Source organism: Dicentrarchus labrax, unplaced genomic scaffold, assembly GCF_905237075.1.
Source record: "Dicentrarchus labrax unplaced genomic scaffold, dlabrax2021, whole genome shotgun sequence".
Lineage (NCBI taxonomy): Eukaryota > Metazoa > Chordata > Actinopteri > Moronidae > Dicentrarchus > Dicentrarchus labrax.
In genome coordinates this window covers 21,848,503-21,869,134 of record NW_026136707.1, presented here as the reverse complement: position 1 = coordinate 21,869,134, position 20,632 = coordinate 21,848,503, and the positions used below count along the sequence as shown (strand labels likewise).

At 40.2% G+C, this 20,632-nt stretch overlaps 1 protein-coding gene across 1 annotated transcript; it reads left to right on the top strand.

Moving 5' to 3' along the window:
- The first annotated feature begins 531 nt into the window (after positions 1-531).
- ube3d (ubiquitin protein ligase E3D) lies at positions 532-20,301 on the top strand. Its single transcript, XM_051406704.1, has 10 exons — positions 532-788; positions 3,230-3,441; positions 3,999-4,089; positions 5,649-5,868; positions 6,560-6,632; positions 6,715-6,793; positions 7,514-7,622; positions 8,946-9,112; positions 11,902-12,040; positions 19,737-20,301. The coding sequence occupies exons 1-10, from the start codon at positions 703-705 to the stop codon at positions 19,755-19,757; spliced, it is 1,197 nt and encodes a 398-aa protein (XP_051262664.1). The 5' UTR covers positions 532-702; the 3' UTR covers positions 19,758-20,301.
- The last annotated feature ends 331 nt before the right edge of the window (positions 20,302-20,632 follow it).

Sequence of the window (20,632 nt, the reverse complement as noted above, 5' to 3'; positions counted from 1 at the left end):
ACATTCAGAATAATAGCAACTAAATACTTTTTACTTTTGTTCCAGTCGCCTACTGGGTCAGAGCAAAGATGGATTACAGACAAAGCAAACTGCAACTGCGCAGAAAGCCAGACCACAAGAGGCCTCAAAACTCTCAAATTTACTGAATGCTTGGTTTCGGTCATTTGAAATTCTTGTTAAATGAACCACTGTAGTATAATATCTACTCAGACAGGTCCTGTCTGTCTTGAATACCCATCTTGTGTAATACTCCACGCAGTTGTTTGCAATTGTTGCTTTATCACTCTCCATAAACACTGCATCAAAATACAAAATACAAAATACATGCCACCTCTTGAAGACAGCATCCCAGTCAAACCATAAAGCCATTACTGTTTACCCTACACAGTAAAAGCAAATGTGTTAATGATGGAGGTCAAATGCGCAAAGGCTCAAACGCGAAACATTTATTATAGACATTATTTGACGTCTGTACAATTTATTTTGAAATGTCTGACCGGATGCTTTTCTCTCTTACTTTGGTGTACTTGACACCGGCGGTATCGTCACGCTGCAGACAAGTAACCAACCTCTTCTGAATCTAATACATGTGCTCCTGTTTGTTTTACTTCGGATGCTATGTTGCCAGCTCCCCTGAGTTTTTATTAGTGGACGATTTATTTTTATTTTTATTTTTCATCCTGTCTGAATATTGCCGCCTTAATGGCTGACTTGGAGATGCCAGCCGAAACACATGGAGTCTTCTTAGAGCTGAGGAAGAGGCTTCAGACTGGACTGCTCATTGTCAGGTACGTGATCATTTTGAAACAGAGCCAGCTCGACAGTCACAGTTAGATAGCTAACATTATTATATTTACACGCTAGGCTAGCTGAGAGCATTGGCTAACTTTAGCCGATATCATGAGCTAGCTATAAATGTTATGTCTCTGTTGTTCCACTCACATATTCAGAGCTCTGACGTCAGCTGGCGATTGTGTGAATGTCGCCACTTTGTTTCATGGCACGTTTGTTGGATACTAACAAAAATGGTTTATAAAATGAGTTACTTAAGTCCTGCTTCTCTGGTCTGAATAAGTGGGAGCTAACCTGATGATCGCAGGTGTCCTATGGTTTGATGTTGGGTCCTGTAGCATATTTTAAAACTGTGTCCTTATCATCAAATACTCCTTTCTTTCTTTCTTGACACTATACAAATAGTCCATCAGTGAAGTTTTGAACTGTACATACAGAACATCAGATCAAACTGTAAAATATGATGCAACAGTGTATTAAAGCTGCAGGAGGTAACTTTTAGAAAAATAACTTTTTATCATTATTGGTGATATTTTCTGTTCTGACAGTAGAACATGAGACAGATAATCTGAAAAAAAAAAACAAAAAACTGGTTCCTCTGGCCTGGACAAAAATAACCAATCAGAGCAGCATATAGTGAAACGTTTCAACAAATATGACAAAAGTATATTTTTTATAAAAATGACCTACCGCAGCTTTAAGTTGTTTAATTTCCTCCACCTTGACAAACTACAATATTACAATAATTGATAATGATCAGTAATATCATGATATAAGATATATAATATAACTGACAGGCAATTCTGCATACTTATTTTTTTATACATTAGGTACATTTTGTTGCTGATGCTATACTTTGATTAAAACTTTAAATGCAGGAGTTGTGCTTGTAATTGAGTATTTTTATAATGTGATATCGCTTCTTCCACCACCGGTGTTTATGCATCTTATCTGTTTGCCTTTAGCCATGTGGCTTAGGTTCCATAATAACCAGAAGCATATGAAGTATTTAGAGTCTCCTGGCTTCACACAGTATAGTCTAGATATTATGTTGTAACAGCACGGTAATTAGATATAATTACAATCATATTTTATAATATGAGAGAATTATGTTAAAAAAAAAAGAAAACATTGTAAACTTTTATTTGAAAAGTGCCATATGAATAAAGAATTGTTCATATTATTATTTCCAATAATTTATTGTAGGTATATAATTTATACTAATATTTCTTCTTAGTCTTTGATATCAGGCGCCTTTGCTTGCTGAAGATATAGTTCACCTACAACATCACTAGATGGGGTTAATGAGATTTGACAGGCAGTAAAATGAGCCCTGGTCCTCTCTCTGAAGTTACAGTGGAGAGGTAACTCTGTAAGGGACTGCACAGTGGGAGAAATGTGGGAAATTCTTGCTACATAGAGCTACATTTTGTGCAGCCAATATAGGACTGAAAGCTATGTAACCCAGTAGATCTAGGAGAGCTAAAGTTTTCTTTCTTTCTTATAGAAGGGGATGAAATAAAAGCCACCAACCACTTAGGCCTGTACACTTTCAGGGCTTCCAAAGCTGTAAGAAATAACATAGAAACCTGTAATAAACCCCTTTAAATGCATCCCTACAACCAGAGGAGCCGCTCAGCCAGCATCCAGTTTGTTTTCAGTAAAAACTGTGTTTCTCTCAGCTAGTGGTCTTCATGAACTCGGTCATTGTTCAGTACTTCCTTCAGCTGAGACAGCAGCACTCAGCAGGAGGTAGACCTGTTATTGATGATTGTAGTAGTATTATTTCTAATAGTTCTTCACTTAAGATCTCTCCACTTGATTATATTTATATACAGTCTATATCTGCACTGAAGGCTGACTCATTAATCACCGTATTGAGACCTTGACTAATTAGAGTATGATTTGATGTTCAATATATTAGCTTGTTGTTCACTTATTATCCATCAAGAGCAGAGACTACGGAATGATTCAGCCTCCTCAGTTCAGAAATCATTACACACTAGTACATATTGTTGTAAAAAACAAATATATGTATGAAAATCTGTTTATTTCTGAGACTTTACTCAACATATAGACTGGAAACGGGGGAAATAACGGGTCTGGCACCGTTTGAAGACAACAAAAGCCACATACCAGCACCTCTAAAGCTCACTAACAAACAAAGTGTAAAACTGACAAGTTGTGGTTTTATGAGATTATGTGAGGGACCTACAGTCTGTGTTAGTTACATGGCAACCACATAGTGACACCAAGGCTAGTAGTTTCCTCCTGTTTCCAGTCTTTTCTGCTAAGCTAAGCTAATTATCTCCTGGCTCTAGTTTCACATTTACCTTACAGACAAGAGAGGTACTGATCAACTCATCTAACTCTCGGCAGGGAAACAAATTCCATTTCTATTTCCGATGTGCGTGTAAAGCCTGTATCTGCTCTCCAGGAAAGATGTGGCCAGAAATCCTGCGGATGTGGCCGTGACAGGAGGAGAGTCTTCTCTCCACGTCCGGACTCCCAGAGGAGATCTGAGCCTGACTTTGCCGGCAGGAGTCACCTTCGAGCAGGGATCCTGCATTCCCACACCTGCGGGAGAATCCTGTGGAGAGGAGCTGCATTTCAGACTGCGCATTAGTGTCTCAAGAAGCACAGAGGAAGGTAATGTCATCTGAAGGTGAAGGTAATGGACAACTATGGAAACACATCCGGACATGTGCAGCCTCCTTCTTTCTTTCTGCTTCTAGATTCCTCTATGCCAAAGCTAGAACAAAGTCTTTTGGTAGCTATTTAGAGCCTACTGTCTATTCTGAATTAATTGGATTGAGTCACTTGGTCATCTGAGACAGTGAGGGTGTAAATTCTTGCTCTTGGGACCCTTAACAGCCCACAAGTAACTGATCATCAGAATCATGAGAATATTCCCTTTTGGTTTGATCTCATATTATGAAAAGTGTACCCTAGGGTCGTTGCATAATATCCACAAACGCCATCTTTTGGCATTTCCTGAGATTTTTTATGTGACTCCCAGTGCAGGAGGAATTTACAGCAAAGGACAGTCATTGACAAATCCAGTCAAAATCAGATTGATCCGTCCGCTCCCTAGCCGAGCCACCATTACCACCCAGTATTTTATCGATTTTCTGCTCTGTAGTACAAAGTTACCACCCTTTCACCAAATCTGGTTCATTTATTTGTTTGCCTTTGGCCCTCCACAGAGGCTTCTGACAGCGTGATGGAGACACTCCGGGCAAAAGAGACTTATTGCTTCTACTGCCAGGGCTGCATGACCAGGCTGCTGGAGGACAGGTGAGGAGCAGACGGACGAGGAAGAGCATCAGTGGAAATGGTTTTTTACTTACACCCTCCTCCGCAGGAAGAGGAGCGGGTGTTTATTGATGGTGTGACCCAGCAGTAAAAGTGATAGTCTGGGAAAGAAAAATTGATGGATGGAGCTGGAGTGCACAGTTGTCAACCTGACTGGGTTAGAGTTATAGTGACGTAAAGGTCCGCGCTGCCCATTAAAAAACAATTGTGTTTCTTACCTTGAGGTGGTTCAGCTGGACAGTGGTATTGTTCTTATTGCCTTAAGCTTGTAGCTTTCTCTGGTCAGCAATGTGACATGCTGAAAATTGCAATAGCTGCATTACCCAGACCCTTGGCCTCTGGCTATGTTTCTCAGCAATAACCCACTAAAAGTTGCCAAAAACGTATTTTTTCGCTTTCAACAAGGGCTGGGGAATGTAAAAATGTCAGCGCTTCGAGCGTTGTCAAAGTTATAATTTTAACAACATTATGCCTCATTATGCTTTGTTGCAATATGTTCCATTTTATGGCTGCTTAGAGGTATTAAGGCTGCCTTTGACTGCGACCATCAATAAGTGTTTTACTGGAATTAATAAAACTGGTATTGTATTAAAGCTGCACTGATTGGTATTTTTATATTAACACTGGGTTACTAGTAGTGACGATTCAACAGAAAATTATTAACTAACTCTGCAGTTCTCCATTTGTTCATTTGAGCTTTTTTCAGCTTGTTGTTTTGGTTTCAGGGGATTAAATAAACACTGTTTTGGTTCAGTCTCACAACTCTCACGGTTTCAGCAGCAAGAACCTGTTTCCAGTTAAAGGACTAGTGTGTAGGATTTAGTGGCATCTAGCAGTGAAGTTGCACATTGCAACTATCTGAACACTGCTCACGCCTGTGTTTGCCGACCTGGGAATGAGAACGGGCTGTGAAATGTGTTTGAGAAACTACAGTGTTCACGAAACTTGCCAAAAAAACACAAAAGGCCCTATCTGCAGCCAGTGTTTGGTTCAACATGGCCGACTGCCTTGGCGTCTGTAGCCAAAAAATGGAATGTAGTGTATGACAAAGAATTTTTAACTGCTTATGAGTAATTCATTTAATAATGATGACATCGACTCAGTTTTTGTCGCGTTCCCTCGAAATCAGCCAAAATGGAAAACACTATTGCTTTTGCCCACAGGGGTCACCAGAATCAACACAAAATGAAAGTTCCTTGTAGCTATAAAATTAGGCCTTTCAAGAAGTTTTGGAAAAGGACACTATTTGCTACATGCAAAGAAGTGGGTTGTCATTTTATTGGTAATTGTGAATATTTTTCTTCTTTTGCTTTCCTGCTGTCGGCATTATGAAAAAACACTCTGAGGAATTAACTTTAAGGAACAAGTGAAAAACATGACCTATCCCCCTCAGTCTCCCCTTTGTATTCTGATCTTCTCTGGTCCTAGGGAAACTGTGTGCTTATTGAGAGATAACAGCTAATACAATTTCCGAATAGCACTACACAGTGATAGAAACAAAACCTGTAATTGCTTTTTGTTTTGTTTTCCCTCTTCTTCAGAGTGTTTAAGCGAGTCCTTCCTCTCCCCAATGGCAACTGGAACTCTATTGTGGACGACTGGTGTTGCCATCCAGATCCGTTTGCTAAGAAGCTGCTACCCCGAGCAGAGGATTGTTTACTCGGTGACACCTTCCTCCTTGTAGCCAGAGACGACAGCTGTGAACAGACTCTCACAGAGGAAGTGAGCCCTGTTGGCTCAGAAGACAGTCAAGATCCAAAGGTGAGGGACTTGCAAAGGAAAACAACCCGTTTGCTCCTTTTATTCTTAGAAGAAAGACAAAGGCTATAAACCAGCATTTCAAAGAGAAAACTACAGGTTTTAAGAAGTGTTTTTTTTTTTTTTAGAAAAGTAAATCTAGATGAAAGAATGATTTCTATGTATCTAGAAATATATATCTAGGCATAAAATAATTATATCCATAAAAAAACACCCACACTAGCTGCAGTCAGGGAGGAGGTAGTGAAAGCACTGAATGGTCAACACCATATTTCTTTAAATAAAAGGCAAAACTGAATTCATAGTGTTATCATACAGTACACTCACCCACACAGACACACACTCCTCAGACGGCTGCATCTGTGAAGTCAAACTTTGGCGCTTTGTAGACGAGGATTGATCTCCCTACTCTTCTATTAGTCATTCTCTGCACGAGTGGCACTCTTTGCATGACTGAAACTGAGAAATAGCAAGAGAGGCAGATAGAAAGAGAAGGAGAACAAATGACAATCTGCCTGCCATATATCTCTCACTGTCTCTCCTCCTCCTCTGTCTTCCATCCTGGTTATAGTGGCTATCGATTGCGGCTTGAAAACAGCCAAGGTAAAGATGGGTGTGTATTGTGGTGAATGATTTTCTTTTTTTCTCTTTTTCTCTTTTTCTTTTTTTTCTTTTTTTCTGTTGTTACGTGCAGAAACCCTGCCGCCGACTGGCACTTGTCTCCTGCAAGAGCTGCTCATCAGTGCTGGGAGAGGCTGTTGCCCCAGGTATACATCGCTCCAAAAGATTTTCATAAATAATTATAATTTTCAACTGTGTGTGTGAGCCTTTCTCTGCTGTATCTTATAGGGACCCTGAAACTGTACATCACACAGGTGGTGGTGGAGGCCGCTGTGGGAGACAGAAAGCCAGAAGCTTCACTTAACAGGCAGGTTTTTCTCCAAGCCAAGTGGTGACAATTAAGTAACTGTTGAAGCACATTATTTCACAGGGAAATAAATATAAAGTAGCTGTTATATGCAGAGAATGTAGGAGAAACTACAAAGTCACACACCATCCTTCTAGGTTAACCAGTGGGATTGTTGTATGTTTTTGTATAAATGAGTTTATTTGTATGTTAGTCTGACCCAAAATCTGTCACACCACTGATTGGATTTTGCTAAAACTTTGGGGAATGACCCATATCAGCACTGTCTTCAGGCTTTTTCAAATCTAATTACAATGTTACAATTGTAGGTCTGAATTAAACATTTTAATAACCACATCTCCCACGGTGCAAGTTTGAATAATTTGATAATTACGCACAAGCATCACAGTCGCACTTTGATTGTTTTTTTCTTCCCACCAGCTTTTGAAAACTATTTTTCCTTTTAAAGCTAATTTACATGAATGATTGGCTGCATTGTTTGACTTATGGTCAAACCATTTTTTAAAATTAGCACTGGGATTACGCATGACCATAAAAAGCAACATATTTTCACATAACTTTATCTCTGAGGCATTTAGTAAGATAGAAAAACATGAACACCCTGTAATCTTGCCAAAACCCATAGACAACTCCATTATGTTTGACTGTGAGTGCATGAGGTTAAATGACTGCAAGTTAATATGCTCTATAAACACTATGGACATTGTCTCTCTCTGGCAGGGCCCTCTTCCTGGAGAGGGCTATTGCAGCCAGGCTGTTGGGACTGTCCAACTCACTGAGCACCTTCCACTTCTCTGTCCAGACGCCTGATGGAAAGGCCTTCTTATTGGTAAGAACAAGCTAACATAATCAGAGAAACCATGACATTTTAGTAAAAATAGACTACTCGATTAATGGATAAACGGGAGAAAGCGTTCTTCAAGTGATGTGAAAAGCTGATTGGCTGTGATTATGAATTGTTTGAGCACACTGCCAGGCTTTCCGCTTCTTTAAAATCAGCTACAAGTGGATTATTACAAGTGGCTCTTTGTAAAACAAAACTAACACACCAATGCAATAAAAAGAGTTTAAAATTGCTGATAATAATCTATTCATTTGGGCGCCCGGTTAGCTCAGTGGGTAGAGCTGGCGACCTATGTACCGAGGCTGTGTCCTTGCTGCAGCGGCCCAGGGTTCAAATCCAACTTGCGGCCCTTTGCTGCGTGTCATCCCCTCTCTCTGCCCCCATTTCCTGTCTATCTGCAGCTGGCACTATAATAAAGGCAATAAAAGCCCCCCCCAAAAAAAAAAAAACAGATCTCTATAAATCTATTAATTTGGGCATTATTCATTTCATTGTCCATTTAGTATTGGATAGTAGTTGTATTTTATGTAGTTTTAGTGTAAGTGTTTATATTCCAATATTAATATTATTTTAACTGAAGCTGGCTGGTGATATTTTTTGCTGGTTCATGTCTCACCATTTGCAACATAAAATATCCCAAGTATTCCAGTTTTTAACTAATTCTGGCAGACGACACTCTAGGACATTAAAGCTTGTCACTGAAACTTACTTAAAAGGGTTAGCAATAACCATTTAATTAATCCTGTGTGAAATTGGATCAAAATGGACCAAATTCTTTCATGAATAGAAAAACAAATCATCTGGATCATATCAGAGGGTATAGTAACAGCAATAATTGTAAATTAAACTACTTTCTTTCTCATCAAATTGTTTTTCTTTTCTTTGGATTTTATTAAAGCCCCTGATAGATCTTTTTTGAACAAACTGCTATACAACTCTGGGCTTTGTGAGGGGTAATGCTGTAAATAAAGTGAGTCAGAACCATATATTATATCACAAATATAGAGCATATGAAAAAACATGTTTTACAGCTGGAAAGCAATGCTTTATTTCCTGTAGCAGACTTCAATTTTCATCAAATCAGGAAAAGCCGTGAAGTATAAAAGTAATGAAACAAATTTAACTGTTAAATGTTTATTTAGCGACCCCAAGCAGAATGTGAGGGTCATTAAAAGCACATTACCATCTCCAAAGTATCATTCTAGCCGCGGTGTACATGAGTGGATGCACAGAATTTATGTATTGGAGTGTGATTCCTTTACCCATGTGGCATCCGAGTGTCAAGTGACCTGTACGCTCCTCCCGCAGCTTTGGCTGCTGAACAGCGACTCCATCATAGCGTCAGTCCCAGAGACGTGTGTCGGGGGTGAGAGGTCTATCAGCTCCCCGGCTCTTCACAGTCCATCACCCAGAGCTGCCAGGGCCCTGAAACTCCTCTACACCGCCTGCTCTCACACAGGCATCCAGCAGAGAGAGTAAGCGAGGACTCTTACTGCATCTTCCGCCCTCCAAACCCCCTCCCTTCAATCTTTGTTTTCCTCTTCTTAATCTCATCCTTTCATCTTTCCGACGCACCCTCTCAATCACCACCTGTCTCGGCTCACCGAGAGACATGAAAGACTACTTTGTTGGGGCACAGATTTCAGGTCTTAATAGAACACTTTGCGCTAAGGGTTCCTGCGCAGACTTAATTGTCTATTATTTTTGAGATTGCCATCAAAGCTGTTTATCATCTCAGTGTTGTCAGTTGCATAAGCCACGCTCATGTTTGTTGCACATACAGGGGATGTTGTTTTGACTGGAGCGAGGCTCTGTGTACCTTGCTGTGATGCATTAGAGAGGTGTAGGTGGATGTGCTGCATGTGGTCCTCTATGTTCAGTACAGCAGCACCCCACTGTAGAAGCCTTCCACCCTCATTATTTTTAACTGAATCAGCACTCAGAGTTTTTTCCCCTCCTCCTCTTCCTCCTCCTTTCACTGCAGCCGCTGTAGAGTGAAGGCAGAGCAGGGAAGTTTTGATGTTTCTACCAATTTGACAAGCCTACCGGCTGACTGACGGAGAAAGGGTAATTAGAGGAAAAACTCCCATGAAAGGAGGAAGGCTTGTCTACTCAGTCAAAGCCGCGAGAGTGCATTTAAATGACATGATAAACTGTATGAGCTGAGTGATGCTCGGGAAAGTGTTTCACCATAGGTGCACGCTGGGTAGCAAGAGAGATGTCGTCCTGGTAAAACAAGCCATGACAGCAACTTTTGACTGGAGCACTGCTGTTTTTGTCAAGTCTGGAATTTCAGCTTTTCACTTTTTGTAAGAATGATTTCATAGAGGTCATTCTCAGCCCTGCCAGAAATGAAATATAAACATCAGTTCTTCCACAGTCTAAATTTCAGGCTTTTTGAACACACAACATGCATAAACATTTTTGAAAAATCATTACCAAGATTTTTGAGTAAAAAAATATTAATTTCAGTCATTGCTCCCCAGTGGACAGATTATGTAATGGTGTTTCTAATTGATCTCAAACACGTCTTTGACTTTTCTGTATTGCAGTTTCTTGTCACTTATCAGGCGACACAAATGCTGATATCAGTTTATATGCAATAAGCTAAAATCAGCCCATGTAACTGATTGTCTCTATTTGTTTTAACCTAAACTGATTACCAACTCCTCATCGGTCACAGAACAGAATAAAAGTCTTGGCTTTAAGGCTTCACATTTGAGCAAGTGCTTTCTGAATTTTCACCTATTTCTGACATTTTCCTGAAGTCTTGCAAAGCTAAATGCCGGTGTTACTCACACTTCCATTTCCCCCTACATAATTTACCATTCATCCTTCATCACTCATCTCTGACATTTTTAAATTAAATGTTGGGCCTGGGGAGCTGAATTCCCTGGATGATGGCCCTCTTATTCAGGATACAGTCGGTTACAGTCGACTGCAGCCAGAGGTTGCAGTATGTGTTGTTAAAACTGCCAATAATTGGCTGGAGAATCAGTGAGCCAATGCCTAAGTGGATTACGCTTGTCACTAATGGCGGTGACTTGATTATGAGTTGAGTGAAAGTCGCAGGCACCATCACAGTCCGGTACAATGGGATTGAGGTCTCATAGATATGGAAATTGAGTCTAATGGAAACTGTACGGGCCATAGAATTTGTTCTGATATGTGAGTAATCAAACCGTACTTTAGATGACATTAACTACATTTCTATGCACAAAGAATTATGATGTAGACTCGTTTGGGTCTGTGTGTGTATGTGATAACTTTATTAGATTTGCTGTGTATACAGTTCAACCAGATTAACCCTCATCCTACCGACTGGGGTACCCACAGTTATACTTTTATATATATGTCAATAGTCATTCCAATTTGTCATGACTTTGTCAGTCAGTGTGCCCTAATGATAATTATTTTATTTTCTGTTTCTGTCTCTGTTTGAAATACCTGCAAATGTGGGTCCTGGGGGACACCAGTCAATAGTACCGCACTCTTTCACAGATACAGCAGATGCAGATTTCAGTCTATTTTAGTTTTTACACAATATGAGTTAGGGTTAGATAATAGTGATAACTGTAACTTTCCTAAAATAATAATCATAGTCATAGTTTTTTTCCAGATGAAATGAATGACATAACTAATAATGTTTTAAGAAGAAATACGTTTTCAATAAGTTAACATTTATATGTGGTTGCTTCTTACAGTAGTTTATTCTTGGTGTTTTCAGGCCCCCAGTCCTTGTCTGTTAAATATGTCAGTAGGATGAGGCTGAAGACACATTCCAGACAAATATCCCATGCATGTAAATATTGCTGTAGCAGTCGTGTTTCTCCAGTGCGATGAAAGTAGAACTGCAAAAGACTTTTCACTCTCAGGAACTGCACAGATGGCTAAATGTCACCCAAACAAACTGGATCAGCACCACACACTGACAGAGCATCAATCTTTCCTCTCTCAATCACTCTTCCTCTTCTCCTTTCAGTCCCCTCTTCTTTTCGTCTCACACACAGACACGTATTGATGCCCCACACACACACACACACACACACACACACACACACACACAAACACAAACACAAACATGCCATCAATCTATTTTTATGTATCCCTAGTTATCTAGTTTACAGTTTAAAACTATGTAATTAAAACGTCCGGACAAATGCTCCAATATGGGATTTACAGCAGCTATTCTGGGCATCATCTTGGTAGTATAATGCCGTGGCAGTCACTTTAAATCATTCCTCTGCTCTGTGTGTGTTTTCAGCATTGTAGCTAGCTGGGAGGTCAATGCCATAGGACATCCTGTGGTGCTGCCGCTGACGGTGTGCGAGGAGCTGCTGCAAGTGATAGATGACAGCAACACGACACTCCCTGTGTCTATGCGTTGCATGAGGTCCTATGAGGTGAGACATTTACCGTGTACTGTAATGGGCAACCGATGATGACTAACGCATGTCGATCCTTGGCATAGTAACGTGTTTGTAGGTATTTGTAATGTGCTTATGCGTTACTGTGCAGTATAAGCAGAGAGATGCTGAAAGTTTATTTTCATCTTTTGTAAAAAGCTGCGTTAGCAGCACAGCAGGGACTCTTAGCTGACAGCAATCACTTATTTCACTTAGTTCTTACTTACAGCACCTTGTTTATCCATTATTCAGTAGTGCTTGACAGTGTTTTTATCCCGCCTTAATTAATTTCATGATTCAGAGCTTTCAGTTAACAGCTTCGCTGTAGGGATTATGTGGGTCAAATGTAAGGTTTTTCTTTTGTCAGCCTTATTCCAGCTTTTATACACCTGTAATTGTGCAAAATGTGTATATTTAGCCTGAGTTGCCAAGGAAAAACCGTTTGACTACAAAATAGGAGGTGTTAACTTTGCTGACATCTCTATTCTCCTGCAGTTTTAAACATAGTTACAGGGGTAATTAGCACCATTATCCTCCACTTCCTGCTCAGAAAGTTTAGGAAGTGACTCCTACCACTTAAACAAGTTTAAACAATATGAGAGCTGGAATAATATACCGTGAGCAGAAATTTGAGAGGCAAGTCTGCTGTTGTACATCAGGTGAAGCCTCTTTTGTTGTAAGCCTCGGCGGAGTTGTTCACTTGAGTCTTTCTTAATCTAAAGGCAGTGGAGTTATGCTTTAAAGAAGGAATTCTTTATTTGCAATGAAAAGGTCACCTATCCAGATATATTTTATGTTTTTAATTTTCAAATTTGTGTAAAGATTTCAAATGAAACGGACATCCATGGCCACACTACAGTTAAAGATGCAATTCCAACCGAACTGTTTTTTTAGCATTATATATTCACCAAAAATGTTGGTTGGTCCTCCATCCTCATCTGGTAATGTTTAAGATGAAAACATACTTTTTGAAAATACGCACCAGTATGAAAGCTAACCAGCCAAACAGGGTTACATCATAGCCACTGCACTCTAAGATCAATGCTCCTCCTTTTTTTCCATGTCTTCTACATGGATCATCAACTATTTAGGGTGCTGTCTTTTTTGCCTTGGACAGCCTTAGTCTCAGTCTTAAGCTGATTGTTTATGTGATGATTATGTATGCAGCCATCAAGTACATATTTAAGACCCCTTTTACAGGGTTCTTGGTTTAATACAAGTCAGCTGAAAAAGGTTTTAAAGCATGCTACACCAGGCCTGTGAAATGGGGCAGTGTGTTTGTAAAAGAAAACTCCAATGCTCGTCACGAAAGAACAAAAGATTTAGTTCTGTTCCAACAACAATGAATGAGAAGCAGACTTTCTGAACTATGAGCTCAGAAGGCAGTATTAGTATTTTACTATCATACTGGGATTTGTCTTGTTGGAGTAACACAATTTCAAAGCTGAAATTCAGCAATATGTCACCTTAGAAGAAGTGGAATTTGGAATAGAGGGCTCACTTACACTGGATTGCTATTCTTTTTATTTCACCTACACCCCCCTTCCAAAAGGTGTTGTGCCTCACACCTTAAAATGATCACACCACAAGCCCTGAGGATGACAAACTAATACAAATTCAGAACTGTTGCTCCTCTTTCTTCTACACATTGTAGTATAATTATATTTAGTTTTGTTGTTTCCTGAGGTAACAACATGACAGTGGTGGGCAGGGGGAAAAAATAAGGCTCTGTTGAAATGGAGAAGGCTACAGAGCGACCCAGACACAGGACATAGTATCTGTCTGGTGGTGGAAGCGGTTACAGCAGTAAAGGGAGTGTGATAAATTAACACACTTCAACACTTCCTGATAGTAGAAGCTTGTGCTATAGGCGGCAGAGGACAGGAAGGTAATGTGATCATAGGGGTATCTAGAGTTACCGGAGGTGGTCTGAGAGCCTCAGAGAGTCCCTGTTCAAATACACTGCTGCCCAGAGGGTCAAAGGAGGAGGACCAACATGCAGTGGGACGGCAGTCTGGAAGCTTATAATGTTTGGAAGAGTGGCATCTGCTAGAGAAAGTGAGATGAAGAAGTGAGAGCGAAAGAGGAAGAGAGAGGAAGGGTATTGTGACCCATGGTTTTCCTACTGCTTTAAAAGACCTTCTTGAGAAGAGCGATTGGCATTAGCATTCGCAATCACTTCAACCTCTTTTAAAGGAAAATCTTGTATCGTGTTCAGCATCAGACAGAACTGAACAAATTTAACCCAACAATTCTGAATCCCGAAGAGCGATGTTAAAGGTCCAGCACACCCACACAGGTGCTTTCACTTATCCAGCCTGATTAGATCTCTGCTCAGGTTGAAGTACTGAGAGTTATGTGAGGGCACCAAATTCCATATACTATTAGACCTATGGCACAGCAGCACAAGCACAGGTCTAATTAATAACAACTGTATTCCATTTAGGTGTGCCAGTTCCAGGGCCCTTGTATTGACTTACTGGAAGACTTTAAAGGTACTGAGCCATCATTAAAAAAGCAGTAGTAACGCCTGTGCTTTTCATGCTATGACAAGCCAAAATGTCTGCTGTGAAAAAAAGACCTATTAGAATAGGGAAGGCAGGAAGATGCCGATCAAGTGCAATCTGTATACAGTCCTAAGAGGTCTAATCAGGAAAAAGTGAAAACGTGTGTGTGAATGGACCATGGCTGTGTAAGGCTTCATTAATGTGGCTTAGATAATTGGGTTTAACTGCCTGAACATCTGACTGCTCATGTAAGCAATAGGCCTTTTTTCACAGCAGACATTTTGACTTGTAGCAGGAAAAAGCACAGGTGCTGCTTATAACACAACGGTGGTTCAGTTCATTGTGCCCAATTTCACTGAGCCAGTATGCACAATAGGCCTTTTCCACAGAAAACATTTTGACATGTCACAGTAGGGAAAGCACAGGGGTAAATAATGAGATTAATGATGGCTGAATTCCATTTAGCTGCTTCAGTTTCAGGCTCCTGGTGTTGTGCATGCTCGCTCACTTTCACACTGTCATGGCAATTGAATAGAACCGAGCCATTATTAATGTTATGTATTACACCTGTACTTTTCCTGCTATTATGTCAGAATGTCTGCAGTTAAAAAGTCTACTACAACTTTAACAGCGGCAATGTATAGCACCTACAGGCTGAAAAGACAACGTCCCATTTAGGGATGAATAAAGTATATTTAAAAATAAATCCAAGATTACATTCATGCATACTCGGTTCTACATTAAATATGTAATCCAAGTGCATTGTATCCATCCCATTAAAGGTGTAATGCATATGATGCCATGTGATTTGCGTTTCCATTACCAGTTTAAACCCCCCGAGCTATTCTGAGTTTGCCCGAGATGGACCATCTCGGAAGTCCGTCCAAAGCTTACCCTACCTGCCTGCGAGTGGCATCAGATGGATTGTTGCTGGCATACTTGAAAGACAGCTCGATATCTGTTCTTCTTCTTTCCGTTGCCATTCTCTTCAAATGTTGAATGGTAGCTCCGTCTTCCTTTTCTAGATCCATTTCCTCATCCTGTCTTAATTTTTCAAGAAATAAGCGGTAGATGCCAAGCAAAATCGTAACAGGCTGAAAATCCATGATGATGATAAGAAGCTAGCTACCAACAACCACTGCAGAGAGCAATAGTAAACAGTAGAGGGCACTGCTTTTAAAGGTCATCGACTAAAGACACGGACCAGTGTGTAACAGGCTCTATTGGCAGAAATGGAATATAAATTCATAGGTATGTTTTTTGTTACCTTAGATTGAGCTGTTTTTATCTATTTGTTTTATCGGATGGGTCACCTTCCATCCGCCACATTAAACTGCCATGTTTCTACAGTAGCCAAGAAGGGACAAACCAAACACTAGGTCTAGATAAGGGCATTCACGTTTTTTACATGTGTTTGGTGGCCATCATTGGTTCTCCTTTGCGCTTGGAAGGGGAAGGTGAAATGAGGAAGTTGCAGTCTGTAACTACACCGGTAGATGGTACTTAATCCTACACACTGGTCCTTTAAAGACACACCTTCAAACAGGTTATGTTAAAGTGATGGAGATCCAAATCCATTCCAATCTGTCGAATGAGTCAAGCCAAGCCAGCACACGTATCTGGAAAAGGACTGTATGAGTCCCAACCTGTGTGTAACAGCACTAACCCAGAGTTTTCAGGTAACTGTTTTGAATTGGGTGTGTGTGCATATGTGTGGTTAGCCCTGTGAGTAGATCAAAGCCTGCACCATAACTCAGCCTGTTATTATGCTGCATGTGGAATGTCTACTGTTGTCTGGGGTGCTGTGTTCCCCGCCCTCCATCCCTGGGCCTGCCTGTGTAATGGGGTGTAAAGTGGCTCAAGCTCTGAGTGTCACTCTTTACCCTGGGAACAGACAGCCAGCCCCCCCCCCACCTCATTAATCTCCTCCTCACTCCCACACTGACAGCATGTAGGTTAGACAGAAACTGATCCAAAAACTGAACGTTTTACATTGAAGAACTGCAGAGATATATCGATCATACATCGCCTCAGTCTTTCTGCAGTCCACACAGCTTCCCAGCAGGAGCGGCTGCACTTTGTCGAAATAAATTACTTCCCCCACAATGCACACGTCTCGATTCATTGCATGTGGGCCAATGGATTAGAAGAGGAATTTATCAACAGAGCGGCGCGGGGGGGGGGTTTGTTCGTCCTTGTTTACATCATGCTTTACGGTAGAAAGGAGGCTGGTGTTCTTTAATCAAGAGAAAAAAATTGTAATGGCAAGTCGGTGTTGTTTACCTCTAGTGTGATGGAATTAAGCAGTTTGTTGAACCAGATCTTTAGTGTATGATGGTTTAATACTGTATTGGGCCTGAGTCGAAAGTTCCTGTGACATTTATATTAATGTCTAAAGCAGTGGATACCACCCTTTTTTCTCCAGCGTAGCCCTACAAAAAGTGGATATTGTTGTTATATGTATTTTTTGATATTTTTTCATACAATTGAATAGTCAGTGTTTTAGGTCTATGTGGTCAAATTTCCATTGCTAATACTACCACTTAGAGTGACAGAAGTTCAATCGTTTTTCAATCAACTTTTAGCTCATTATTTCTATCTCACCAGTTTGTCCATTCATTTAGGTCATTATTTCAAATGTTTATCTTCTTATCTAACTATGTAATCATTATCCATTACTTTTGTAACCATTTCACCTCTTTTTTTTTTTTTAAAAAATAATAGCAATAACCAAATTAGCTCAGAGTTCCTCAATAGATGCTTGTTTGCCTTAATATTATTGATGCCGACATGGGGGGTTGTTTACTGGGAGCAGGGCTGGTTGTTAAACAGTCTGGCAGCAGCAGGAAGGTAGGACCTACGATATCTCTCCTTCACACATTTGGGGTGAAGGAGTCTGTCGCTGAAGGAGCTGCTCAGTGTAGTGATGGTGTCATGCATGGGGTGGGAGACATTGTCCATCAGTGATGATAGCTTTGCTATTATCCTCCTCTCATCATCATCTCATCATCATCTTACCTCTCTGATGTGTAGAAAAGTGTAGAAAACCGAGCATTAAAGAGTAAGTGCTCAAAAGACCTCCTCATACCTTGTCATTGTCTGAAAACCTTTCAATGCCCAGATGTTAACCCCTGTTCTGTAAAGTCTCTTCTTCTGTTGTATAGAGATGGAAAATAAACCCAAAGGTTATCTGTTGCTACAGGTAGATGTATTACTTTCAGGGCTTTGCAGTGATGTTTTATATTTCACCGTGCTTAAGCTCAAACGAATTTCAATGAGATCAAAGAACTGTAACACCCTTAAGCATATTCTCATCAAGGGTTCTGGGCAGACCTGCTGTCAACATCACTACCAGTTTAAAGACCGTCTTCATGTAATCTTAATACTGTTAAATACAAACTATCTGAGAACCTTTTTTTGTGTGACTTCTCATAATATAGTTGATTCCAAAAACATTAAATGTACTCACCAGGAGCAAGTAGAAAGTAGTGAGCCTCGTGATACCTTGAGTCTGTGATTTGTCTTTTCAGTCAGGCTCTCAACCAGCCTGGTATGCCTTTTGAACTTCACATTTCATGCTGTAGATAGGTACAGCGTTGTGGAGGAACCACCACTTGCAGTCCAAAATTGGCTTTGCTGGCCTCTTACCTTTGCAGTCACACATGAGCATTTACTGAGAAAATCTAGAGGACGCAATTCTGACTGAACTTGATATATGTGCTGGATGTGCTTCTTTGGATTTAACATCGTGTAGGGTCCTGGCAGTGCTGGGAAAGATGTTTATCAGTTCATTATCGACAATCACAGTAATATCTTTTCTTGGTGTAAGTGTATTGTCTTGGTTGGTCATCAGGAAATTATTTTTACCTGCAAGTACTTTGGCTTTGGTAGACCCTTGAAGATATGAAACATTTAATATCTATTATTGATTGACTGGTCCCTAGATTGTAGCTTTATTATCTCTGTTTATCCAGGCAGGATAACAGGAACATTTTAAAGAGTAATTCTGTTTTTTTGTTTTGTCCACTTGGAAGGCAGCCAAAACAAGCTGTATTTATATCCTAACACTATTAGTTGCCTCTTTACTGCTGGTCTTATAACCAAAACAATGAGCTGAAAGAGGCTAAAGTGCTCTGTAGAGCGAAGGGATTACTTCACATTAGAGCTTTCTTTATTGGTTTTTTGATTTCTTTCATTCTTCACCACTAACACAGTCCAGATAGAAGAGATTAGCTGAGGTTTTGAGTGATAAACTCTTAATAAATATAATTTATATTTATTTTATTTTTTTGCTTGTTTCTTATTTTTTGTTTTAAGCAATTTTTTGTTTATGAAACTAAAGTTTTCAGAGGCTTTGGGCAAGAAGTCAGTATTCAGTATTCCAGCATCTATCGACTACATTCACACTCAGTGCCCAGTGCAGCCACTGCTCTAGTGTTAGTCACTGTACAGCTCCACAGAAGGGAGTTGTGGGTTTTGTGCCTTGCTCAACTGCAACTTGTCAAAGGAGCAGAGCGGAGCACTAGCACTTTTCCGAGCTTCATTTTTCTAACTTCAACCTAGCAACCCTCCAACCACAAGCCAACTTCTCTCCTCTGTCTCTACTCAAATTACTCTGGTTCCTTATCACACTTTGTCTTCTTTTTTTCTGGGTCTCACAGTTGTGTTAGGAGCGCCTCACCTCTATTTGCCGTTTGTTATCATTTGTGTGAATTACCATTGATGCGCTTGAGTGGTGAGCAGACATTGGCACAGGGACGGAGAAGACAGGGCCTTCAGTGAGGCAAATGCCCTCATCCATCATCCCAATATAGAGCCCTCAGTGGAGCGCAACTATTGTCTGCAGCAGGCAAGCACCCAGGAATAGCAGATGGAGGAAGAGAGAGAGAGGATAGGACTGAGCCCATTTGTTTTCTGTGCTTTGTTTATCTGTATGTGTTTTTAAAGTTGATTAAATCTCCACCACCTGTGGTTTTTTGTTGTTTGATGACAGTAATTGCAGATAATATGTTGCTGTGCTGATCAGCAGACCGTAGAGATCCCATACATCTGTGCTTTGGGGAACAAAAATTCTCATCGTACATTACCAACTGGAGTTTTGTAAAATATTAAAGTTGATCTATTTTTATTTGATTCTCACCCCATAGATTTTTAACATTTCTTAAACTTTTTCCTGTCGTTCTTAGGTGGCTTACCTGAGACTGTGAGGTCAAAGGTCAGATGTCAGGGGGTAAAGACTCCACGTCTCACTCTTGGACGTGAATTCAAAAGGACCTGGGACCACTGAGAGAGGAACGTTGAACATGTACTGTATGTCTGTATACATTAAGATAGCCTCCTGCACAGATCTCCAGTACGTATGAGAATGAAGATTCCTGCAGGAGGAAATGCAGCAAGCATGGCCTAGCTTGTTCAGTCAAGTTGTGGTTTCTGGTTGCTTCCGTCAACCTGTTTGGTTCGGTGTCATCATTTGCAAACAGTCCTGTTTAAACAGGTTGCTGCCAGCGCTTATCCAGTAAATGCAAAACTGGAAGAGAATGACAAAAGCAACAAAGTTGTTTTTCATAGAATAGATAATAGTTAGGTCTTGTTGTAGTTCTTTATCATTTTTTAACCCTAATGTAATTGTATCTAGAAGTATCACAGTGGTTGAAAAGCCTGTATGTGTACATTGTGTTTGTCCTTCCTAAACCTTTGTTTTGTATTTTTCTTACCATTCTTGACAAAAACAGATTAAACTCTATTTTTGAAGTATCGCCTCTTCCTTTCTTTTTTCTGTCTGCTGGAGAGCACTGGTGGTTGATATGTGGGACATTGTTCTTGAGTTGGCTCTGGATGAAAGCTTATTATAGAGGCACTTCAGCCCCAGGGTACAGCAGTGCATCCTCCACTTGAGTGTACTGTAATTACAGGTTGTGGAGCTAGGTGATTTTTGTCTAGTCGTGGGTTTATGTGCCAGTGTGTATGTGTCAATGATTGCTGGTATTTATGTAATGTGCTTGGTCTTGAGAATCATTGTTAAAATATGTGCTTAAGCTCTGAAAAATGTGTCTTTTTTAATTTGAATTTGAATTATTATATC

Bases quoted from the DNA above. Each gene is read 5' to 3' on its own strand.
- ube3d (XM_051406704.1), top strand. From the start codon at position 703: ATGGCTGACTTGGAGATGCCAGCCGAAACACATGGAGTCTTCTTAGAG. The intron at 5,869-6,559 runs GTGAGGGACTTG...TGTTACGTGCAG, and splicing joins AAGACAGTCAAGATCCAAAG to AAACCCTGCCGCCGACTGGC. The intron at 6,633-6,714 runs GTATACATCGCT...TGTATCTTATAG, and splicing joins GGGAGAGGCTGTTGCCCCAG to GGACCCTGAAACTGTACATC.